A 26,989-nucleotide genomic window follows, 5' to 3' on the forward strand; every position below is an offset into this window, starting at 1 on the left:
TGCATAGGTACCATATACCCAAACTAAATAAAAACCAGTTAAAAAAATTTAAATAGACCTATAATCCCTAAGGAAATAGAAGTAGTCATTAAAAGTCTTCTAGTGGGGAAAAAAAGCCAAGAACCACATGGTTTCTACCAGAATTTCAAAAAAGAGCTAATACCAATACTCCTCAAATTGTTCCACACAATAGAAATGGAAGGAACATTGCCAAACTCTTTCAATGAGGCTACAGTTACCCTGATACCCAAACCACACAAAGATACAACAAAGAAAGAGAATTCAGACCAATCTCCCTCATGATCATTGATGCAAAAATACTCAATAAAGTACTGACAAACCATATCCAAGAACACATCCAATAAATCATCCACCATGATCAAGTAGGCTTCATCTCAAGGATGCAAGGATGGTTCAATATACAAAAATCTGTCAATGTAATACACCATATAAACAAACTGAAAGAAAAACCCACATGATCATCTCATTAGATGCTGAAAAAGCCTTTGACAAAATCCAACACCACTTCATGATAAAAGTCCTAGAGAGATCAGAAACACAAGGAACATACCTAAACATAATAAAGGCAATTTATAGCAAGCCATCTGCCAACATCAAAGTCAATGCAGAGAAACTCAAAGTAATTTCACTAAAATCAGGAACAAGACAAGTCTGTCCACACTCCCCATATCTATTCAATATAGTACTTGAAGTTCTAGCTAGTACAGTAAGACAACAAAAGGAGATCAAGGGGATACAAATTGGAAAGGAAGAAGTCAAACTTTCACTATTTGCAGATGATATAATAGTATACATAAGTGACCCAAAAATTCTACCAGGGAACTCCTACAACTGATTAAACTCCTTCAGTAATGTAGCAGGATACAAGATTAACTCAAAAAATCAGTAGCCCTCCTATACACAAATGATAAATGGGTTGAGAAAGAAATCAGAGAAACATCATCTTTACAATAGCCACAAACAATATAAAAATACCTTGGGATAACACTAAGCAAGTGAAAGACCTGTATGATAAGAACTTTAGCAGCCAGCAGGGCTCCCAACAGAAGGTTCCCATTCTCCAGGACCCCGCAGTGGACCCTGCAGTCTAAATACCTTGCCCACACACACCCATTCACCTGAGAACCCCCACTGCTTCCTGAGACTTGGTGATCAACCCCCAGCTCCCATTCGGCCCAGAGCTCCCATCTGGCCCAGAGAGCTCCCACCCAGCCCAGAGAGCTCCTGTCCAGCCCAGAGAAAGAGAGAGCTCTCATTGGACAAAGAGCCATCATTGGACCAAGAGTAAAGTCAAGAGGAGACAGGGAATCTGCCAGCCCAGATTAGACCAGGAGTGGCTTTCTGAGAGGTATAATCTGCCACCTCTCATTGGACCAAAAGAGACTTCCTGAAATGCCCAATCTATCAGCTCTAACTGGACAGAGAGCACTGATAAGACCAGGAATGAATCTGTGAGTCACAGAATCAACTGGCTTGGGTTGACCCAGGAGTGACTCACTGAGACACAGAGGCTGCCTGCTCCAATCAGACCAAGAGCTAGGATTGGGCCCAGAAGGGCCCACTTAGACCGGGACACAGCAGACACAGCGTGGACCAACAGCAACTCGCTCAGACACAGGCACCTCTTGTGCCTTTTGATTGAGGGGATGGGCAGAGGTCAAGACAGAAGTAAATACAACAACATAAAGAGCAATGGAGCTTCACCAGAACCTAGCCGTCCTCCAACAGCAAGACCTGAATATCACAGTGTGGAAGAAGCAAAAGAAAGCAACCTTGGGATTGGCATTATGAAGATGCTAGAGGCCTTTCAAGAAAAAATAAAAAAATGAAATTGAGGAAAAGATAAACAAAAAAGTGGAGGAAATACATTTTAAGAATGAGATAAAGTCAAACAAAAAAATGGGAAGAAATCCATAAAAAAAAAAATAGAGGAAAAGACAAATAAAAAACTGGGAGAAAACAATAAATCCCTTAAAGAAAACCATGAAAAAGCAATGAAACAGGTGAGGGAAAAAGATCAGGACATGAAGGGGGAAATAGAAACAATGTAGAAGACACAAACAGTGGGAATGCTGGTGATAGAATATCTGAGTAAAAGAACGGGAAACGCAGATGCAAGCATAACCAACAGAATACAAGAGATGGAAGAGAGGATCTCTGGTGTAGAGGATACAATAGAGGAGATGGATTGTCAGTTAAAGAAAATACCAATGCCAAAAATGTCATAACAAAAAATGTCCAAGAAATCTGGGACACAATGAAAAGCCCAAACCTAAGAATAATAGGGATAGAGGAAGGAGAAGAATACCAACTCAAAGGCACAGAAAATATATTTAACAACAACATAGAAGAAAACTTTCCCAACTTAAAGAAGGAAATGCCTATGAAGATTCAAGAAGCCTATAGAACACCAAACAGACTAGACCCCCAAAAAATGTCCCATCGCCACATAATAATTAAACAACTAAATGTATAGAATAAAGAAAGAATATTAAGGGCGGAAGAGGAAAAAGGCCAAGTGACTTATAAAGGCAAACCCATCAGAATAACACCCGATTTCTCAATGGAGACTTTGAAAGCCAGAAGGACCTGGACAGATATAATGCAGACACTAAGAGACCATGGATGCCACCCTAGACTAATATACCCAGAAAAACTTTCAATCATCATAGATGAAGTGAACAAGACCTTCCAAGACAAAACCAGATTTAAACAATACTTATCCACAAACCCAGCCCTACAGAAAGCACTAGAAGGAAAATTCCAACCTAAGGAAGGCAGATACACCCATGAAAACACAGGCAGTAGATAACACCACAGCAGTAAACCCAAAAAAAAGAGAAGTACACACACACCACCACCAAAAAAAATTAAAATGATAACAGGAATGAACAATCACTGGTCATTAATATCCCTTAATATCAATGGACTTAATTCACCTATAAAAAGACAGAGATTAACAGAATGGATACGAAAACACGACCCATCTTTCTGCTGCATACAAGAAACACACCTCAAATTCAAAGACAGACACCTCCTAAGAATAAAAGGCTGGGAAAAGACTTTCCAATCAAATGGTCTTAAGAAGCAAGCTTGTGTAGCCATCCTAATATCCAGCAAAATAGACTTCAAACTAAAATCAATCAAAAGAGATGATGAAGGACATTACATAGTCATGGCAGGAAAGATACACCAAGATGAAGTCTCAATTCTGAACATTTATGCCCCAAACACAAGGGTACCCACATATGTAAAAGAAACATTACTAAAGCTTAAATCACATATAAAAACCCACACATTAATAGTGGGAGACTTTAACACCCCACTTTCACCTCTGGAAAGAATGGCCAAATTGAAAGTTAACAGAGACATAATGGTCTTAACTGATGTTATGGCTCAAATGGACTTAATCGATGTCTACAGAACATTCCACCTGAACAAAAAAGAATACAACTTCTCAGCATCCCATGGAACCTTCTATAAAATCGACCACATACTTGGCCACAAAGCAAAGCTCAACAGATACAAAACAATTGGAATAACCTCCTGTGTTCTATCAGACCACCATGGTTTAAAGTTAGATTTCAACAACAGAAAAAACTACAGAACTCCTACAATCTCATGGAAACTGAATAATGCACAACTGAATCACCAATGGGTTAAGGAAGAAATAAAGAAAGAAATTAAAGACTTCCTAGAGGTCAATGAAAATGAATACACCACATACCCAAACTTATGGGACACTATGAAAGCAGTGCTAAGAGGGAAGTTCATAGCACTGAATGCCCACATAAAGAAGCTGGAGAAATCTCACACTAGTGACTTGACAGAACATCTGAAAGCCCTTGAATAAGAAGAAGCAAAGTCTCCCAGGAGGAACAGATGCCAGGAAATTATCAAACTGAGAGCTGAAATCAATAAAATAGAAATAAATACAACAATACAAAAGATTAAGGAAACAAAGAGTTGGTTCTTTGAGAAGATCAACAAGATAGACAAGCCCTTATCCAAACTAACCAAAGAAAGAGAGAGAGAGCATCCAAATTAACAAAATCAGAAATGAAAAGGGGGACATAACAACAGACAATGAGGAAATCCAGAGAATCACCAGGTCATACTTAAAAAATCTGTCCTCCACAAAACTGGAAAATCTAAAAGAAATGGATACTTTTCCGGATAGGTACCACATACGTAAGTAAAATCAAGACCAGATAAACCATTTAAATAGTCAAATAACCCCTAAGGAAATAGAATCAGTCATTAAAAGTCTCCCAACCAAGAAAAGCCCTGGACCAGACGGTTTCATTGCAGAATTCTACCAGATCTTCAAAGAAGACTTAATACCATTATTCTTTAAATTGTTCCACATAATACAAGCAGAAGGTATATTACCAAACTCCTTCTATGAGGCTACAATTACCCTGATTCCTAAACCAAATAAAGATGCAACAAAGAAAGAGAACTACAGACCAATCTTCCTCATGAACATTGATGCAAAAAGACTCAATAAAATTCTGGCGAACAGACTCCAAGAACACATCAAAACAATTATCCACCATGATCAAGTAGGCTTCATCCCAGGGATGCAAGGGTGGTTCAACATATGAGAGTGTGTCATTGTAATACAGCATATTAACAAACTCAAAGAAAAAAAACCAGATGATCATCTCACTAGTTGAATAAAAGGCTCTTGACAAAATCCAACATCCCTTCATGGTAAAGGTCTTGGAGACATCAGGAATACAAGGAACTTACCTAAACATAATAAAAGCAATCTACAGCAAGCCAACAGCCAACATCAAATTAAATGGAGAGAAACTCAAAGCAATACCACTAAAATCAGGAACAAGGCAAGGCTGTCCTCTCTCCCTCTACTTATTCAATATAGTACTTGAACTTCTAGCCAGAACAAGAAGACAACATAAGGAAATTAAGGGATACAAATTGGAAGGAAAAAGTCAAGCTTTCCATTTTTGCAGATGACATGATAGTATACATGAGTGATCCCAAAAATTCAACCAAGGAACTGATACATCTTATAAACACCTTCAGCTACATAGCAGGATACAAGATCAAATAAAAAAATCAATAGCCCTCCTATATACAATAGACAAACAGGCTGAGAAGGAAATCAGAGATACATCCCCCTTTACAATAGCCACAAATGATATAAAATACCTTGGGGTTACGCTAACTAAGCATGTGAAGGACCTATATGACAAGAATTTTAAGTGCCTGAAAAAAGAAATTGAAGAAGATGTCAGAAAATGGAAAGATCTCCCATGCTCATGGATAGGCAGGATTAACATAGTAAAGATGGTAATCTTACCAAAAGCAATCTACAGATTCAATGCAATCCCCATCAAATTACCAACACAATTTTTCACAGACTAATAAGAAAGAATAATACTCAACTTCATATGGAAAAACAAAAAACCCAGGATAGCCAAAAGAATCCTCTGGAGGCATGACGATCTCTGACCTCAAGCTCTACTATAGAGCTACAGTAATAAAAACAGCTTGGTACTGGCATAAAAACCTACATGTGGACCAATGGAATCAAATGGAAGACCCTGATATTAACCCGCACACCTATGAACATATAATTTTTGACAAAGAAGCCAAAATTGTACAATGGAAAAAAGAAAGCATCTTCAACAAATGGTGCTGGCATAACTGGATGTCAATGTGTAGAAGGCTGCAAATAGATCCATATCTGTCACCATGCACAAAACTTAAGTCCAAGTGCATCAAAGACCTCAACATAAATCCAGTTACTCTGAACCTGATAGAAGACAAAGTAGGAAGTACTCTTGAATGCATTGGCACCAGAGATCACTTTCTAAATATAACACCAGTAGCACAGACACTGAGAGCAACAATCGATCAGTGGGACCTCTTGAAACTGAGAAGCTTTTGTAGAGCAAAGGACATGGTCAACAAGACAAAGCGACAGCCTACAGAATGGGAAAAGGTCTTCACCAACCCCACATCTGACAGAGGGCTGGTATCTAGAATATATCAAGAACTCAAGAAATTAGACATCAAAATGCCCAACAGTCCAATTAAGAAATGGGCTATAGAACTAAACAGAGAATTCTCCACAGAGGAAGTTCAAATGGCTGAAAGACATTTGAGGAATTGCTCAACATCCCTAATTATCTGGGAAATGCAAATCAAAACGACTCTGAGATACCACCTTACACCTGTCAGACTGGCTAAGATCAAAAACACAGAAGACAGCTTATGCTGGAGAGGATGTGGAACAAGGGGAACTCTCCTCCACTGCTGGTTGCAATGCAAGCTTGTACAGCCACTTTGGAAATCAATATGGCCCTTCCTTAGAAAATTGGGAATCCATCTCCCCCAAGACCCAGCTATAGCACTCTTGGGCATATACCCAAGGAATGCTCAATCATACCACAAGGGCATTTGCTCAGCTATGTTCATAGCAGCATTGTTTGTAATAGCCAGAACCTGGAAACAACCTAGATGCCCTTTAACTGAAGAATGGATAAAGAAAATATGGTACATATACACAATGGAGTACTACTCAGCAGAGAAAAACAATGACATCATGAGGTTTGCAGGCAAATGGATGGATCTAGAAAAAATCATCCTGAGTGAGGTAACCCAGACTCAGAAGTACAAACATTGTAGTGGATAGCCATCCCAGCATTGGCCGGGAAGTTCCAACCCCCATTGAGGCTTCGGTAATGGTTATGCCCACAAGGCAGGGCAGAGAAAGAAAGAAGGAAGAAGGAGGATCGAGAGGAGGTCACGCGCTTGGGTCCGGGACCCTGGAAGCTGGAGGGAGACCGAACAGAGTTCTCCAGAGAACACTGCCGGACTGCACTATACCTTTGCCAGACCCTGCAACCTACCTCTTCATTGTAAGTTACCCCACTAAATAAACCTCCCTTTTAACTACGTGGAGTGGCCTAAATAATTTAACCACTAAAACATGGTATGTACTCACTCATAGGAGGATACTAGATGTAAAACAAAGATGACTAGACTCCTACAGAACTCCAGGGAGGCTACCTAGAAAACGGGACCCAAGGAAAGACCCAGGGACCACCCAATGACAGAGAAATGGATAAGATCTGCATGAACAACCTGGACGACAGTGGGAGTAATGCAGTGCAAGATTTGAGGGAAAGAAAGCTTAGGGGATCAGGAGATCCCAGCTGGATCAAGAACAGAAAGGGAGAACAAGGAATAACAGATCATGAAAAATGAAGACCACATGAGACCAGGAATAGGCAGAGTGCTCGAGAGGTCCCCAGAAATCCACAATGATACATCCTCCATAGACTGCTGGCAAGTGGATACAGAGATCCTTGGCCAGGCCCCAGGTGGAGCTCCAGGAGTCCAATTGTTGAGAAAGAGGAGGGACTGTAAGAGTGTGAATTTTTGAGACCAAGATTGAAAAAAGCACAGGGATAAATAGCCAATCGAATGGAAGCACATGAATTATGAACCAAAGGCTGTGGAACCCCCAGCTGGATCAGGTCCTCTGGATAAGCGAGACAATTGAATAGCTTGAACTGTTTGGGAGGCACCCAGGCTGTGGGACCGGGACCTGTCTTTAGTGCATGAGCTGGCTGTTTGGAACCTTGGGCTTACACAGGAACACATGCTCAGCCTGGAAGGAGGGGACTGGACCTGCCTATACTGAATCCACCAGGTTTACATGAATCCCCAGGGGTGTCTTGGTCCTGGAGGACATGGGAATGGAGGGGAGGGGCTGGAAAGGTGGGGGTGAGTGCAGGAGTGGGGAGGACAGGGGAACCCATGACTAATGTGTAAAATTAAAACACATAATCATAATATTTAAAGAAAGACATGAAGTTACTGGTCAGACACCTTATAAATGATCAAATTCTTTAATGTACTCAAAACTATGTTTGTAGTCATGCTATGTACAAATGAAATTCATATACAGGGACAAGCTTTAACCTCCTGTCTAACCTGTGTATGTTGTCAAAGTTACGTCTAAAGCACGTAACAGGAAACAAAGTTTATTAAATGTGAAATAATATTCAAAATCAGGTACTGCATGATGTCCCTTAAACTCCTCTGAGAGATCTGCTGAATGTGGCGCTTAAAGTGTCTAATAAAGGCGAGAAGGAGTAAAGGGCTTCCTGTGGCAGGCAGAAATACCAGCTTCTGGCAGAAGCCCTGAGCCACCATCAAAGAAGATGGGGCACCAATGGACTCCACCTGGGATCTACTTCTAGTATGACAACACTAGCCACTGAGCAAAGAAAGGCCCCAAGGCTCATCCCCACCATTGGGACCCCTGCCCAAACTTTGGACAGATAGAGCACTGGAGGGTCAACTGTATCACCCTACCTCAAGTCGCCCAAGTTCCTCCTCCACTCTCAGATCTTCTGGTCCTGGCAGCCAAAGACTGATGCTGCCCTGAGACTTCTGCCCTTAATCAAGTCATTAAGATTACTGTGAAGGAGCCCAGGCTGACTGTCTGGGTGGGTAAGTCGCTGACACTTTTAATTTATACATAGGTCACTTGGTCCATACTTCCTGCTCACTCTGGTAAGACTTATCTTTCTCAGATCCCTGTGATGAGTATGGATAGGCAGCCCCTCTAACCTAGGGTTACAGGGCCTCTCCTCTGTTGTCTCTGGGGCCACCTGACTGCTCACTCCTTCCTCACTATGCCTAATTGCCCAACCCAGGTATTAGGCAGGGGTATCATGCCTAAACTATGCTTTTTTCCTTTTCTTTCATCCAACTTCTTCCTGAATTTTCCTTCTTCTCTTAGCCTCTGAGGACCAGCCACCTTATGGTTTAGCTTTCTTTTAAATAGAAATTGAGTATAATTTTCTATTTCATATCAAATAAATAAATTGTGCCTATCATGGAAAAACAGAGATTCTTTGATATATACAGTCTTTAGGTGCTTCATTCAGTCAAATATTAAAAGTCTGCTTTCACCTTAAAAACAGTCTCACTGGAAAAAAAATTCTCACTTTACAATAAGTTTGGGTTTTTGTAAGATGGATGTGTTGCTTGCCAATGATATAAATAAGAGCTTTAAAGACAAATTTAAATACTTGAGTCTCTTAAGGAAAAAAAAACTTCAAAACTGAGGCTCAATTACACACCAGCCTAAAATGTTTATAAAAATACAAATTCTAATTAAACCTACAATTAGAATAGATAAAAATCAGGCCTTGCTTTTTTCCTAGAGTTAACGGGCTTCCTACTGAAAAAGGGAAATTCACAAACAGTTTTCAATGACACCATAAGCTCAAAACTACCAGCCTTTTGTTACTGACTGAAATTTTTCTTTATACTGTTCCTTTATGCTCCATTGATGATTTAAAAATACTTGCCTTTTCAATGACTACTCTCAATAATCAAGTACCTATGTCTCATGGTAAATTACTAAATATTTATGCAAGTTACAAACATCTAAAAAGTGGTTTAAGGTATACGAAAATGAGATTTTAAAACGATACATATGATATTAAAACTTGAAAGTCCAAAATTTAGCCTGAGACAGAGCCCACAAGCACCCAATTGGACTAAGAAGTGAGTCTTTGTCCTATAGCTTAACACAACAGCCTCTAGGCTTTGGGTCCAGAGGCACAACCCTGTACCCCCGCACCACCACCCATTGCAGTCCCAGTTTCAGGCCAGTAGATCTTCTGTAGACAGGTCTGACTATCACCATCCCCCACCAGACCCTGTAATCCATAAGCCCCAACCCTCCCAAACTCACCCACCTTCCAAGACTGCAGCTGCTCCCTGAGACAGCCTACTAGGGCCAAATGGACCAAGAGCTGCCCCCTGAGACAAAGAGTCTATCAGCACTGATTAGACCAAGAGCTCTCATTGGACGAAGAGTATCAATCAGACCAAGAAAGGCTCCCTCGGACACAGATACAAGTGAAGAAAGAGATGGGTAGATGCCAGTGCAAACATACAGTCAACAGCATAAAGACCAATATGGCTCCATCAGAACCTAGTGATTCTACATCAGCAATACACAAACATCGCAACACAGAAGAAATCAACCTTAAAAATTACTTTAAGAAGATGATAGAGCCAGGTGGTGGTGGTGGTGGTGGTGGTGGTGGTGGTGGTGGTGGTGGTGGTGGTAGTAGTGTGCATGCCTTTAATCCCAGCACTCAGGAGGCAGAGCCAGGTGGATCTCTGTGAGTTCAAGGCCAGCCTGGGCTACAGAGTGATATCCAGGACAGGCACCAAAACTATACAGAGAAATCCTGTCTCAAAAAAGAAGGAGGAGAAGGAGGAGGAGGAGGAGGAGGAAGAGGAGGAGGAGGAGGAGGAAAAGAAGAAGAAGAAGAAGAAGAAGAAGAAGAAGAAGAAGAAGAAGAAGAAAATGATAGAGGCCTATAAAGAGGAAATGAAAATTTCCCTTAAAGAAATAAAGAAAAAGACCCAAAAATTTTTGGAGAAATCAATAAATCCCTTAAAGAAAGCCAAGAAACCATGAAAAAGCAATTAAACAGGTGAAGGAAACAGTTAAAGATTTGAAAACTGAAATTGAGACAATAAAGAAGACACAAAATGAGGGAATGCTGGAAGAGGAAAATCTGACTAAACAAACAGGAACTACAGATGCAAGCATAACCAATAGAATATAAGAGATGGAAGAGATAATCTCTGGCACTGAAGACAGAATAGAAGAAATAGATTTGTCAGTCAAGGAAAACACTAAAGCCAACAAAGTCATGACACAAAACATCCAGGAAATTTAGGACTCCATGAAAAGGCCAAACCTAAGAATAATAGGGATAAAAGAAGGAGAAGAATACCAACTCAAAGGCACAGAAAATATATTCAACAAAATCATAGAAGAAAAGTTCCCCAACCTAAAAAAGCAAATGCATGTAAAGATACAAGAAGCTTACAGAACATCAAACACGCTAAACGCCCCCCCCCAAAATTCCCCTCGAAATATAATAATGCGACCACTAGCCATACAAAATAAAGAAAAAATATTAAGAGCTGCAAAGGAAAAGGGCCAAGTAACATATAAAGGCCAACCCATAAGAATAACACCTGATTTCTCAATGGAGACTCTAAAAGACAGAAGGTCCTGTACAGAAGTTATACAGACACTAAGAGACCATGGATGCCAACCCAGACTATTATACCCAGGAAAACTCTCAATCGCCATAGATGTAGTAAACAAAATATTTCATGATAAAACCAGGTTTAAACAAGATCTTTACACAAATCTAGCCCTACAGAAAGCACCAGAAGGAAAAATCCAACCTAAGGAAGTTAGATGCACACATGAAAACACAGGTAATAGATAATCCCACACAAACACCAAAGAAGGGAAACACACAACACTACCACCAAAAAATAACAGGAATTAACACTCACTGGTCATTAATAGCCGTTAATATCAATGATCTCAATTCACCTATAAAAAGACACAGGCTATGTGGTGTGACAACTTGTACAGCCTTGGTGCAGTGGGAAGGGGCTTGGACCTGCCTAGGCTCAGTGTGCCAGGCTCTGCTGACCTTGATTTGGGGGATGTGGGGTGGCTTGGGAGGGAGGGCTGGGGGTAGGAAAAGGGAGGAGGTGAGATCTGTGGATGGTATGTAGAGTGAGTAGAAAATTTCTTAATAAAGAATAATGAAAAAAGAAAACATAATAAGAAAAGAAAAAAGACACAGGCTAACAGAATGGATATGAAAATAGGATTCATTCTTCTGCTGCATACAAGAAACACACCACAACTTCAAAGACAGACACTACCTCAGAGTAAAAGGCTGGGAAAAGTCTTTGCAGTCAAATGGACTTAAGAAGCAAGCTGGTGTAGTTCTCCTAATATCTAATGAAACAGACTTCAAACTAAAATTAATCAAAAGAGATTGGGAAGGACATTAAATATTTATCACAGGGACAATCCACCAAGATGAAGTCTCAATTTTGAACATTTATGCCCCAAATGCAAGGGCACCCACATTTGTAAAAGAAACATTACTAAAGCTTAAATAACACATCAAACCCCATACACTAGTAGTGGAAGACTTCAACACCCCACTTTGACCAATGGACAGGTCTGCCAGACAGAAACTTAACAGAGAAATAAGGGAACTAACAGACATTATGACTCAAATGGACTTAAAAGATATCTGCAGAATATTCCACCCTAACACAAAAGAATCTACCTTCTTCTCAACACTCCATGGAACCTTTTCCAAAATCGACCACATGCTCAGTCATAAAGCAAATCTCAACAGATACAAAAAAAAATTGAAATAACCTCCTGTATCTTATTGGACCACCATGGCTCAAAGTTAGATTTCAACAACAACAAAAATAACAGAAAGCCTACAATCTCAATGAAACTGAATAATGCCCAACTGAATCACCAATGGGCCAAGGAAGAAATAAAGAAAGAAATTAAAGAGTTTCTAGAATTCAATGAAAATGAATGTACAACATACCCAACTTATGGGACACTATGAAAGTAGTGCTAAGAGGTAAATTCATAGCACTAAATGCCCACATAAAGAAGATGGAGAAGTCTCACACTAGCAATTTAACAGCACACCTGAAAGTTCTAGAACAAAAAGAAGCAAACTCACCCAAGAGAAGTAGATGTTAGGAAATAATCAAATTGAGGGATGAAATCAATAAAAAAGAAACAAAGAGAATGATATAAAGAATCAATGAAACAAAGATTTGGTTCTTTGAGAAAATCAACAAGATAGATAAGACCTTATCCAAATTAACCAAAAAGCAGAGAGAGAGAGCATCCAAATTAACAAAATCAGAAATGAAAAGGGAGACATAACAACAGACAATGAGGAAATCCAGAGAATCATCAGGTCATACTTCAAAAACCTGCACTCCACAAAATTGAAAAATCTGAAAGAAATGGACAATTTTCTGGACAGATACCCTATACTAAAGTTAAATCAAGACCAGATAAACTATTTTTTCTCCTTTTTTATTTATTATATTTGTGTTTTAATTTTACACATCAGCCATGGGTTCCCCTGTCCTCCCCCCTCCCATTCCCAACCCCACCTTTCCCCCAGCCCATCCCCTCCATTCCCATCTCCTCCAGGGCCAAGACCCCCCTGGGGATTCAATTCAACCTGGTGGATTCAGTACAGGCAGGTCCAGTCCCCTCCTTCCAAGCTGAGCAAAGTGTCCATTTGCTCAGATAAATTAATTAAATAGATCAATAACCCCTAAGGAAATAGAAACGGTCATTAAAAGTCTCCCAACCAAAAAAAAAAAAAAAAAAAAAAAAAGCCCAGGACCAGATGGTTTCAGCCCAGAATTCTACCAGAATTTCAAAAAAGAGTTGATATCAATGCTTCTCAAATTGTTCCACAAAGTAGAAACAGAAGGAACATTGCCAAACACTTTTTATGAGGCTACAGTTACCCTGATACCCAAAGCACATAACGATGCAACAAAGGAAGAGAATTACATACCAATCTCCCTCATGAATACTGATACAAAAATACTCGATAAAATATTGGCGAACTGAAACCATGAACACATCCAAAAAATTATCCACCATGACCAAGTAGGCATCATTCCAGGGATGCAAGGATGGTTCAACATACAAAAATCTGTCAATGTAATACACCACATAAACAAATTGAAAGAAAAAAAAACCACACATGATCATCTCATTAAATGCTGAAAAAGCATTTAACAAAATCCAACACCTCTTCATGATAAAAATGCTAGAGGAACATACATAAACATGATAAAGGCAATTTACAGCAAGTTGACCACAACATCAAATTAAATGGAGAGAAAATCAAAGTGATTCCACTAAAACCAGGAACAAGACAAGGCTGTCCACTCTCCCCATATCTATTCAATATAGTACTTGAAGTTCCAGCTAGAGAAATAAGAAAACAAAAGGAGATCAAGGGGATACAAATTGGAAAGGAAGAAGTCAAACTTTCACTATTTGCAGATGATATAATAGTATACATAAGTGACCCAAAAATTCTACCAGGGAACTCCTACAACTGATTAAACTCCTTCAGTAATGTAGCAGGATACAAGATTAACTCAAAAAATCAGTAGCCCTCCTATACACAAATGATAAATGGGTTGAGAAAGAAATCAGAGAAACATCATCTTTACAATAGCCACAAACAATATAAAAATACCTTGGGATAACACTAAGCAAGTGAAAGACCTGTATGATAAGAACTTTAAGTTCTTGAAGAAAGAAATTGGAGGAGATATTAGAAAATGGAAAGATCTCCCATGCTCATGGATAGGTAGAACCAACATAATAAAATTGACAATCTTACCAAAAGCAATCTACAGATCCAATGTAATCCCCATCAAAATCCCAACACAATTCTTCACAGACCTCAAAAGAACAATACTCAACTTCATATGGAAAAAAAAAAAAAAACCAGGATAGCTAAAGCAATCCTTTACAATAAAGCAGCCTCAGGATGGAGAGGTTAAGAGCACTGACTGCTCTTCCCGAGGTCCCAAGTTCAATTCCCAGCAACCACGTGGTGGCTCACAACCATCTACAATGAGATCTGGTGCCCTCTTCTGGTGTGCAGACATACATACAAACAGAACACTGTATACATAATTAATTAATTAATTAATTAATTAATTAATTAATTAATTAAGCAGCCTCTGCAGGCATCACAATGCCTGACACACTTTAGAGCTATAGTAATATAAACATCTTGGTACTGGCATAAAAACCAACATATGGATCAATGGAATGGAACTGAAGACCCTGACATTAATCCACACACCTATGAACACCTGATTTTTGACAAAGAAGCCAAAACTGTACCATGGAAAAGAGAAAGCATCTTCAACAAATGATGCTGACATAACTGGATGTCAACATGTAGAAGATTGCAAATAGATCCATATCTGTTGCCATACACAAAACTCACATTCAAGTTGATCAAAGACCTCAACATAGATCCAGTTACACTGAACTTGATAGAAGAGAAAGTAGGAAGTAGTCTCGAATGCATTGGCACAGAAGAACACTTCCTAATAACACCAGTAACACAGACATTGAGAGCAACAATTAATAAACTGGCCATCTCCTGTGATCAGACTGATAGCTATCCCCAATTGTTATAAGAGAGCCATTGTCCCATAACTGATGGAAACAGATGCAGAGATCCACAGCCAAGCACTGGGCAGAGCCTGGAGAATCCTGTTGAGGAGAGGGAGGAAGGATTATATGAGACATGGAGTCAGGGTCATCACACGGGAACCCATGGAAGCAACTGGTCTGCTTTTGGAAGATCACTAACTATGGACCAATGGCTAGAATGCCTGCATGGGACCAACCCAGGCCCTCTGCATGTGTGTGACAGTTGTGTGGCTTGGTCTACTTGTGGGATTCCTAGCAGTGGGAGCAGGACCAGTTCCTGCCTAATGCTGGGTCGCCTCACCCAGCCTTCATATAAGGAGAAGAGCTTAGTCCGACCTCAACTTGATAGTCCATGCTTTGTTGGCAAGTATGAGAGACCTGCCCCTGTCTGAACAGAGGTGGAAGAGGGGTGGATTAGGGAGAGGCAGAGGGGAAATGGGAGGGGAATGCAGTAATCAGGATGTAAAATAAATGAGAAAATTTAATTAATTTTTAAAAAGTACTTCTTGTGCTGGAGACATCTCTGTCCAACCTATATCTGTCCAGCCCTCTTCACGTGGTAATGCTAAGACAATAGGCCAGAGGAAAGAATGTCCATGTTTCTGTCCCAGAACCACCTTCCAGGCCCTCAAGTTTCCTCTTGCCTTTGCTCTCCTTCCTGCCAGGAAGTTTCCGTCTTGTTACAGATGAATGTTCATGTTTATGTTGATAACTTTTCAGGCTTTATTTTTACTATGACTCAAAGGAATGCACCTGCTTGAGTTTTTTGCAAGACACTTATTAACTGCTTTCCCTACAATGAGGATTCCAATGCAGATTGAAACAGGCAGTGGTACTAATGACCTCTTCTTGTCAAATTTAAAACATCCGTGTACTCTTCAGGGAGTCATGACTTGGCTCCACTGCTCAAATCTGCACCAGATTCCTTGTCTTACAAGAACTACTGTCAGTGAAAAGCTTAAGCTCTCTTACCTACCACCTGTCACTGAGGGTGGGGCCTTTCCTCCCCCTGGTCTTGAGGCTCCTTTCCACCCCCGAAACCACCAAGACTGTGCAACAGGACTGAAAGTTTCAAATACATGTACAAGATTCCCCTAAGCTCCTTAACTTTACCTTCTATCCATAGTCTTTATCTTTCCCAGCAGATTTCTGTCCAGCTGGTAAATTCTACAGAAATCAACCTTGGCTCTACTACTGCTCCAGAACCAGCTCACCTCTTTAGCTTCAGTGGTCCTGCAAAACCAGAGGGCCCTTGACTTGCTGACTGCTGAGAAAAGAGGCATTTGTCTCTTCTTCAATAAAAAGTTCTATTACTATGTCAACCAGGTAAACAAGAGTATTAAGAACCTACATGAGCTGGCACACAGAACTGAACCTCTGGGACAGACTAATGCAGGACTTTCAGTGTTATCTCCTTTGTGCTCTTGCCTCATGCCTCTCCTCAACCCCCTGACCTCTGTCTTAGTCATAGTAACAACTGTTCCGGGTCTCTTCAGATTTTTTTCAGGAAAGAATCAATGAACTGGCTCATTGCTCAGTGAACCAGATACTTCTAACAGAATTCCCTCAGGTCTCCTACCATTACCTGCTGCTCTGACCCCCTGCTTTGGCCCTACATCCCAGACTCCCTTTGCTAATGTTCCCACTCAACTCTAAGCAGTCAGAGGACAACCATGCTTTTATCATCAACAAAAGGCTGGAATGTTAGAGCCTCAAAGCAGGCCCCAAAGTGGCAATGACTGGTCTCCCACTGAGCTGGGGTTGCTAGGAAACAGAAACCCAAAGTGTTTCTCAGAAGCCCTTAAAGGCAGGATGAACACTCCTGACCACACTCTTACCACATCTGTCTGACAGAATCCCCAAGTTCCCTTGGCTAACCTGAGCAGCCTCTCCCTGCCATGAACCCACAGAAAACCAACAAGCTTTGGTAACTGCTGCTGTCCTCCACTGTTCAAGGCAGCTGGACAGGATTTTTTTTTTTTAATTAAACTGTTCTTTCTCTCCACAGAGGATGGCTATATTTGTTAGTTTTTCTGTGCATGCTTATAATTTGTTCTCTGGAATATTTATTGTAAATGATAATTTTATACTCATAATAAAATCATTGTATGATGATGGGATATAACATTGCTGCTGAATTATTAAAGATGTAGTAGAATTTGTGGGATGCATGTTTTTTAGAATTTTAGAGTTTGTGGGATGCAGAGTTTTAGAATTTTAACTGTATCTAGAGCTGGTTGGAGGTTATATAACTGTATGTGTTCATTGAGACGTTTACATTTATGCACCTTAATTTTGAGGGTTTTTAAATCCCTTTTGAAATTGAAATAGACAAATAGACATACTCAGGGACCAAGTTTGTACCATCACTGAGGTTCTTAGTATCAGTCTCTGGTGCTAAATCCAGTAGATGGTTGGATGAACATATCCATCACTGTACAATTAGTCTGTGCTTGTATATTTAAAACCCTTTGACTACCTCCAGCTACACAAATTCCTCATCTTTTATCTCCAAGCATATCAGTGAGAACTTTTATCTTCAAACTATTTTAATAGGCACTACATGAAGCCTACCTCACAAGAGACAGGAGACACATCCGCTTGCGTAGGTTGGGTGTACGGAACAAGTCCCACAGGGAAGGTTTTATTTGTGAGGCCTCCAGCTCATCCTTCATGGTGGTTCTTACAACCTTCAACAACAGCATTAATGAACTGTTTAGTTGTCACAAAATGATGGGCATTGTGGGTATACCAGGCACCTGCAGAGAACTGTAGCAATAGTAATTGTTTCTATCTAGTGAGAAATATAAACATCAAATAAGCCATGTCAGCTATAAAACTGGTGAGAAATGTGAACCCAAACAGCTGAAAAAAAATTCAAGTGATTTCTGCAGTAAGGATATGTTAAGCAAGGATGTATAGATAGATTCAGAACACTGAAGATACGGTGTACATTAGAGATGCACATTAGGAAGAAAAAAAAAAAAAACAAGAGAAGACTCATTTAGATTATGATCTATAGTGGTTTGACAGAGAAATGTGCCCCATAGGCTCAGGTATTTGAACACTTGGCAGCCAGTTGGTGGCACCGTCCAGAAGGTGGAAAGGCTTTGAGAATTCACAGCCTCACCCTACTTCCAGTTTGCACTCTGATTTTTGCTTGCAGTTAAAGATACACAGTCTCTCAGCTTCCTGTTCCAGCTCCCTGCTGCCATGCTCCTCCACCGTTATGTAGCCTCCCTGGATCTGTAAACTCAGGTAAACGGCTGTAAGTTTCTTCCGTCATGGTATTTTTATCACAGCAACAGAAAAGTAGCCAGTACAGAACATATCAGAAAGCAGGTTGCTGCTGTAAAGAATCTGACCGTGTTGTGTTTTGGAGGAATACTGAAGACTTCGGAGCTTTGGACTAAAAGAGCTACTACTGCTATAAACAGAGATCAACAGGGCGCTCCAGTAGAGTCTGGAGGACAGCAGTGCTGAGGATGGTGCAGGTGGCGGCAGCCCAGTTGCTGAGGTTTCAGAGACTAAGATTAGCAGCTGGGCTACAGACTTCTGTGTGACACTTCAGCAAAGAATGTGGCTGGTTTTTGCCCAGACCCTGAGAATTTGCATGAGACTAAATCTGTGGTTCTCGACCAATGGGTCATGATCCCTTTGGAGTTCAAATGACCTTTTCACAGGGGTCACCTAAGGCCATCAGAAAAAAACAGGTAGTTACATTACAGTTCATAACAGTAGCAAAATTACAGTTATAAAGGATCAACAAAATGAATGTTATGGTTGGGGGTCACCACACATGAAGAACTGTGTTGAAGGGCTGCAGGACTAGAAAGGTTGAGGACCACTGAAGTAAATTAACAGGCAATAAACTAATTTCTCTAGCAAAGAACATTTCAAACCAGAGGAACATTGACTCTGTGGTGTGGTTGTATTACTGAAAGCTCTTCTGCAGGTCTACAGTGAAAAAAGAGCAAGTGGAGCAAAAGAAATGCAAAATGTAAAGTTTGCAGAGGAAAACATAAAAGATCTCTAGGATGTTTTGCAACCAAAGCATGTGTTTAAAGAAAGGTTGTAATTGTTAAGGAGATCGGAGCCATTAAGGAAAGTCTTCTTGCCCTTCTTTGGAACAATGGAAAATTTGCTAAAGAGCAAGACCCCACCATTTAAGCTTCTAGCTTGTAAAAGGAGAAAGCCTAAGAGAGAAAATACTTGTTTCAACATAAAAAGCTGATGTAATCAAAGTAGGCCAGGGTCCATCCCAAGCTAACACAGCCCAATTTGGCAGTATTGTACATGTAGTACTGGCTTTGAAGGCATTAAAGATGCGGAAGAGTGGTGATATTTTATCTGTGTGCCCCAATAAAGATTATCTGAGGATCAGAGGAAAAAGCCAGCCACTATATTATACATAGAAGTCAGGCAATGGGAGCACACACCTTTAATCCTATCACTTGGGAGGCAGGAGTCCATCTGGATCTCTGTGAGTTCAAGGCCACACAGGGAACAGAGCCAGGTGTGGTGGCACACACCTTAAATTCCATCATAAGTTAACCATAAAGGTCTGGAGGTCTGTACAGACACGCAGGAAGTGATAGAGCTGAGCTAGAAGAGGAAGTGATGTAGCTGGGTAGAGAGGAAATGAGTTGGCAGAACAGAAAGGTATATAGGAGTGGGTACACAGGAAGTAGGTCTCTTTGGAAGCTACGAAGTTGGTGAGATGAGGTTGGCTGTGGCTCTTCCTATTCCTCTGATCTCTCAGGTTTTAACCCTGATATCTGGCTCCAGGTTTTTTATTTAATAGGACCTTTTAAGATTCAAGTTACAAGTCAGATTCTTCCTCTGTGGTTTCAGAAAGCCACTGGGACCAGCCAAATGTGTGCCAGTGCTGGAATCACTGCAATAAGTTCCTTAGAGTCTAGGAGGCCTTCAGAGTCCTTTGCATAAAGCTGTGAAAGGGCAGCCTGGGTTTTAATGGAAACCCCAAGATATGGGAAGTGCCAGGGCCATAAGACATCTGCCAAGGAGAGCTGAATACAGAGAGTTGAACAAGCCTAAAAAAGATGTATGTTGCAGGTGACAAGTCTGAAATCATAGAGCCAATCTAGGCCCTTTGAAATTAAATGTCTAGACACTGGACATGGGACTACAGGACTTGGTGTTTGCCCTGCTATATTTTGGTCTTGCTTTAGTCCAGTGTTTCTTCACTATGCTCCCATTTCTCCCATTTGGAATGAGGATGTACATTTTATGCCATTGTATGTTAGAACTATGTAACTTGTTTTGTTTTGTTTTAAATGGGAGTTACAGTTAAGAGATTTTCTTGAGTCTTAGAAGAGACTTTGTCCTTTAGACTTTTGAACAACTCTCAAGACTGAATGGCTTGTTTTCAAGTTTTAGGCTAAATGCATTTTACATTATGATATGGCCATGAACCCATGAAGTCCAGAGAGTAGAATGTGGCGATTTCGATGAAAAATGCCCACCACAGGCTCATATAACTGAACATCCCCAGTTGATGATGCTATTTGGAGATGATATGGAACCTTTAGGAGGTGGATTCTTGCTGAAGGAAGTACATCACTGAGGGTAGGCTTTAGAAGTTTATAGCCTCACCCCACTTCCAATTCACTCTCTCTGTTTCCTGCTGCTATGCCTGTGCCTCCCCTGTCATTATGGACTCTCCCTCTGGAATCATCAACCAAGCAAACTCTTTATCACTGCAACAGAAAGTAACTAATATACTGTTGTGTGATATTTTGATTGCATTCTGACAATAAAGTTTGTTTTGAGTCAGAGGTCAGAGCTAGCCACTAGCTGACCAAAATTAACCATAGAAGTTTTGGAGGAGTGAGGACAGAGGAGACAAGAAGTAGTAAGGCTGGGCTGAGAGGGGACCTCAGGTCTTATGGATAGACAAACAAAAGAGTTAGGAGGTCACTAGTGGCTTCTCCACTTCTCTGATCATTCAGGTTCTTACCTCAATACCCGAATCCCAACTTTTTTTATTGATAAAGAATAATTAGATAAATGCTTCAATAAACTTTACTAGCGTCCTTCTTTCTATCTTGTCCAGAACACAAGCCCAGAGGATGGTGATGCCCTTTTTAAGGTATTCGTCCTAGTTCATCCTAATCAAGATGATCCTTCACAGTCATGCTCAGAAACTAAACTGATATACTCTCATAGGTATGCCTGAAAACTTGTATCCTAGGTGATTCCAGATGTTGTCAAGTTGACCATAACATTGCTTATGGTTTCCTACCAGAATGACCAGTCAGAATATATTACTAAATATATCACATGCCTTGCTATTAGGATATAGAGAAATCAAGCTGACATTAAGCTTGAAAGTTTCTCCCTTCTGGCTAGCATTCACAGGACTAGAAAGTGCTGTTCAGGCTTCTGCAAAAGAATATTCATCAACAATTTATTCAGCTGTAAATACTTGTGCCACACTATAACATACCAGAGAAGGTATATCTGTTTGTGCAATGCTGGTGAAATTAACAAGCCACTTTCTTTTCTTTTCTTTTTTTTTTTTTTTTTTTTTTTTTGGTTTTTTGAGACAGGGTTTCTCTGTGTAGCTTTGCACCTTTCCTGGAACTCACTCGGTAGTCTAGGCTGGCCTCGAACTCACAGAGATCCCCCTGCCTCTGCAAAAACCCATAGCTGTACACATTATAGACCTCAGTGGGAAAGTATGGTAGTCTGAATGAGAATGGACCCCATAGGCTGATGTATTTGAATGCTTGGTCCCCACTTGGTGGAACTATTTGGAAAGAATTAGGAGGTGTGGTCTTGTCAGATGAGACGTGTCACTGAGGGTGGGCTTTGAGGGTTCAAAAGCCATGTCACTCCCAGTTAGCTAGCTTGCTCTCTTCCCACCCACCCCCCTCTCTCCCATCTCCAGTACCATGCCTTTCTGCCTGCTGCCATGCTCCGCACCATAGACTCTAACCCTCTGGAACTGTATTCCCCCAAATTAAATGCTTTCTTTTATAAGTTGCCTTGGTCACAGTGTTTTTGTCATGGTAATAGGAAAGTAACCAAAACAGGAAGCTACTGTTGCTGTTTTGGGAGCTGTTTTGTTTGGACATAATGCACCAGTGAATTGCCATCTAAATATCTTTATTTGTGTCCAGTAGCAGTGCTGCTGCCAGCTACGGCCAGAGAAGCTTCTTTTTACAGTGGGTGCAGTTACTGCAAACTCAAAACTGGTCAAAGTGCTGAAAATAGGTGGCTACTGAGTGCTCATTTTTAAATTGAACATCTATATGACCACTTCCAAGGCTCAAGAAACAATATGAGGGATTTAAGAGGCAAGGGAAGGGGTGGAGTACATAGAATTCTATCTTCAAGGCCTTATATGGCCATTATATGGCTTAAACTCTTAGAAGTTATGGTTACCTGCCCAAGACCTGTCCAGATGGCCCAATCAACATTCCATTGTGGAAAGTAGAGAGGCTTGTAAGGCCATTCTCCTTCTTCAGGATCTATTGACCATTGCCAGATGGAAGGGGTCATAAAGGCCTACTGATCCACAAGATTGATAGTCAGTTAATGATTTCTGGGAGAAGAAAGACATTTCTTCAACGGAATAGCCACTGTAAGTTGCCCAATGTCCTGTAAATAAAATCTTATCCATGCTTCGAAAGTTAATCCTAATTTAACTTCTTGGTTCACACACAAAAAAGACATGAAAGTGCAAAAGGACTGTGTAAGAAGAGGAAGGGGGTAGCCAGGCGGTGGTGGCGCACGCCTTTAATCCCAGCACTCGGGAGGCAGAGGCAGGCAGATCTCTGTGAGTTCGAGGCCAGTCTGGTCTACCAAGCGAGTTCCAGGAAAGGCGCAAAGCTACGCAGAGAAACCCTGCCTCGAAAAAACAAAAAAAAAAAACAAAAAAAAAGAAGAAGAAGAAGAAGAAGAGGAAGGGGATGAGTGGGAAGGAGAGAAGAATAAGAGCAATGAATGATAAATATGATAAAAATATGTAAAATACATATATGAAAATGTTATAATACTCATCATTATGTATAACTAAGATATGCTAAGAAAAAGTTTTAAAATAAATAAAATCTTGTGGATAAGTTTTTAGAAATTAAGTCCAATAAGCAAAAGTCCCTCTTGAAATAAATATATGTATGCAATATATATAATAGTGGCTTATTGCATTTTGACACCTAAACATATATGTATCAGGCTTGTGTTTCCTTTGTCATAACAAGTCCATTATGCTTACCTCCATGGTTAGGTTGTCTCCAGAATTCTTCATTCCATTTATGTGTGCAACTTTTCTAAGTTCCTTTAAGCTCTTTTGAGGTTTGTTGATCACAATCAGCCACCGAGCTGACTCTGACATCCACCTGCTCAAGAAGATGTTGAAAATAAAATCAATTTTCATTTGGTCATTTCTTGCACCACATTTGTCCTTGGGTAGTTTTATTATTAGTCTAATGGTTACAATTCATTCTGTTAGAGCAGTAAATATAATCCTATGTTGTCTGGTACCTTCACTAGGAAACAATTCACCCATGTGGTACACCTGTACTTCTGGAATGCAGAACCAGAGTCATTTTGGTCTCCCTGCCATGATTTGGATACAAATTTACATGGAGTTCACTGAACTGGAATGTAAGGGACACCTATATAGCATTTTGCCAGATTCCTTGTTAGAATTCAGGAAGCATTTATTCATATTTTTTCCTAAATTAAGGACCTCTGGAAAATTTTACATAGTAATTATACCATCTGAATTGCATTCATTCCTACACCAAGCACCTGATGGCATCTAGCCACTCATTAAAAATGAATCTGGGGTTGGGGATTTAGCTCAGTGGTAGAGCGCTTGCCTAGCAAGCGCAAGGCCCTGGGTTCGATCCTCAGCTAAAAAAAAAAAAAAAAAAAAAAAAAAAAAAAACGATGAATCTGACTCAGTTTCTCACCTATATAATGGGAACTTTAGTACTACAATGTTGGTTGATGTACTATAAAGAGTTAAATTATATGAATGAGTCTGACAGATTTACTCATTTGTCTATAAGAACTCATCTCACTATATCAGACCTATAAGCACCTTTTAGAGTCATTTCTAACCTAGTGTGCCTTCTCTGTTGATCTAATATTCTAACACTTTTAAAGTGTTTTTAAAAGAGGAAAGGGTATTATTTTGCTCTGGGAGCTAAGCCCCACATAGCCTCTTGCACTAAATAGGGGATTCCAGCTTTCCCTGCTCAGGCCCGTTCATGCAGCCCAGAAACTCACTGCACCAACCTAAAGAGGAAAATTATATCTCAAACACACTAAGACTTAGTCCTCTCCTGAATATTGTAAGTATCTCTAGTAAAAGAAAAGGCAGCCTGAACAAAAAAAGAGGAAAAAATAAACACTCAACCAACAAAGTTCTCCGACTGCTTCAGTCCCCACTCAAAAACAAGATAAACCAAGACAACATGACTCTTCCAAAAACTACTAATCTCAACATAATGATCCATAATAAAAATGACCAGAAAAATCCCAGACAAATAATTCAACATAATGATTATAACTATAGTTAGCACTTCAAATAATATGTGAATATGCTCCAAAAGAACAAAAACAAAGATAGAAATAAAATAAGGAAGTCGATGCAAGATATAAAGCAGAATTCAGTGAAGAGGTAGAATTACTGAAGAAAAACTAAGCTGAAATGATGCTGAAAGTGAAAACTCCATAGTTAATTCAAATAGAAACCTCAGTGGAACCCAGGCTGGCATCAAACTCATGATCCTCCTGCCTCTGCCTCCTTCAGCAAATCCTACTGGCATGTGCCACTACAACAGGCTGTTAAGCTTAAATTTTTAGTTAGACTCCTAACAATGGGGATGGGGATGTCTCTGACTCTTTTGCCTGCTTGTGGGACCTTTTTCTCCTACTGGGTTGTCTTGTCCAGCCTTGATATAAGGACTTGGGCCTAGTCTTATTGAATCTTGTTATGCCACGATCAGTTGATGTCACTGGGAGGCCTGTTCTTTTCTGAAGGGAAGTGGAGGAGCAGTGGATGAGGGATGGGGGCAGACTGAGAAGATGGAAGGGAGGGGAGGCTGTGGTCAGGATGTATTGTATGAGAGAAGAATAAACTTAAGTAAGTAAATAACAATTTTGTAGAGAAAAAAACTCAGTGGAAAGCCTCGTCAACAGAATAGATGATGCAGAAAATGAAGTATTAGAGACGGAAGACAAGGTAGAAGACACAGGTCATTCAGTGAAGGTCAATGATACATTTTTTAATATACATGAAAGGATAGTTGCTTGCAGAGCTCCACATTTTTTACCAACTTCAAAGGAAGCTGAGGGCCCATGAAAGGGCCTGTTTTTACTCAAGGTTAATACTACAGGTGTGTGCCAGGCAGTGGTGGCACATACCTTTAATCCCAGTACTCATGAGCCAGAAGCAGACAGATTTCTGTGATCTTGTGGCTAGCCTGGTTTACACACCTAGTTCCAGGACAGCCAAGGCTTCACAAAGAAACCCTGTCTCAAAAAAGGGGGGGGGGAGGAGAGAGAGAAAAAAAGAAAAGACTACAGATGTGTGGAAAGTTCCACATCTCCCAGTAGCTCTAGCAGTAGCTGAGAAACTAGGGTGAGCCAGATATGACTCTGGGTAAAGACCACAGGCATGTAAAGAGTTCCTTAACTCACAGCAAAAGCTGCAGACTCAGGCAGAAGGACCTCACTGACACAGGACAATACCTGACCCTCAGAGAAACAATAGAACTAGATCTCCCAACCCTAAGAGCCAGTCCCAAAGAGAAAAGGAGCATCTCAACTCTAGTAGGACTTTACTGAAACTTTAAAAGGAGACATAATTTTAAAAATAAAAATGTAAAAGAATAAAGAAAAAAACACAACCAACAAATTAACTCCAGATGTGCAAGTCCCATAACAGAAACAGAAATAAAATGGAAAACCAACACAGCATTTCTCCTCCACAAGTCACTGCTCCCATAATAGTGGCACCTAATTGTTGCAGAATATTTGTTTAACTATGCAAAGATGTGTTGCATTTGTTTACATTGTGGAACATTATTTTTACTGTGTAAAGATATGTTGCGTTTATTTAATTGTGTAAAGATGTGTTGCTGTTTCACCTTGCCTGACTATGGCACCTGATTGGTCTAATAAAAAGCTGAACAGCCAATAGTGAGGTGGGAGGTATAGGCAGAACTTCCGGGCAGGGAGAGTAAGTAGGAGGAGGAATTTAGGCTAGGGGGAAGAAAGAAAAAGGAGATGACATGGAGATGCCAGGGACCAGACAGACAAACACATAGTAAGCAGAAAAGTAGGACATAGAATGAAGGAAATGTAAAAATCCCTGAAGCAAAAGGCAGATAAATAGAAACAGGTTAAAATAAATTAAAAGAGCTAGTAGGACAAACCTAAGGCCAAGCATTCATAGTTAATAATAAGTCTCTGTGTCTTTATTTGGGAGCTGGTTGGTGGCTCAAAGAAAATACCAACTACAAATGGCACTCAACATGGTGCCTGAATTTCCACATAGGGCCTGAGAAAGCTGGAGAAAAAAGAGAGAGAAAACAAGCTAAAGAACAAAAAAAAATGGATGTGGTTCTTCTAAGAGGCATTGCTGTACAGCAGAGCTTTTGAGCAGCCAGCGTACTTAGTAGAAACAGCAAATTGGTGGCCCAAAGAAAACGCCAACTACTCCTAATGAAAATAACTTGGAAGAACTACTAGACAAAGAATTCAAAAGAATGATTATAAATATGTTCAAACAAGTCAAAGGAGACATAAATACACTCCTAGAGAACAAAACCAAAGAGATGAAGAAAT

The 26,989-nt window shown here is 40.2% G+C and overlaps 1 protein-coding gene across 2 annotated transcripts in view; it reads right to left on the reverse strand.

Annotated features, from left to right (window-relative positions):
• The window catches only part of LOC118594502 (solute carrier family 22 member 19-like), a 703,508-nt gene that overhangs the window by 16,601 nt on the left and 659,918 nt on the right, over positions 1–26,989 (reverse strand). For both annotated transcript variants that reach the window (XM_036204425.1, XM_036204435.1), the window contains exons 5-6: positions 23,403–23,526; positions 17,735–17,850 (exon numbers count right to left, since the gene is read on the reverse strand). In XM_036204425.1, coding sequence (XP_036060318.1) covers positions 17,735–17,850; positions 23,403–23,526 — 240 coding nt within the window. The remainder of the gene's footprint in view (positions 1–17,734; positions 17,851–23,402; positions 23,527–26,989) is intronic.

Source organism: Onychomys torridus, chromosome 1 (genome assembly GCF_903995425.1).
Source record: "Onychomys torridus chromosome 1, mOncTor1.1, whole genome shotgun sequence".
NCBI lineage: Eukaryota > Metazoa > Chordata > Mammalia > Rodentia > Cricetidae > Onychomys > Onychomys torridus.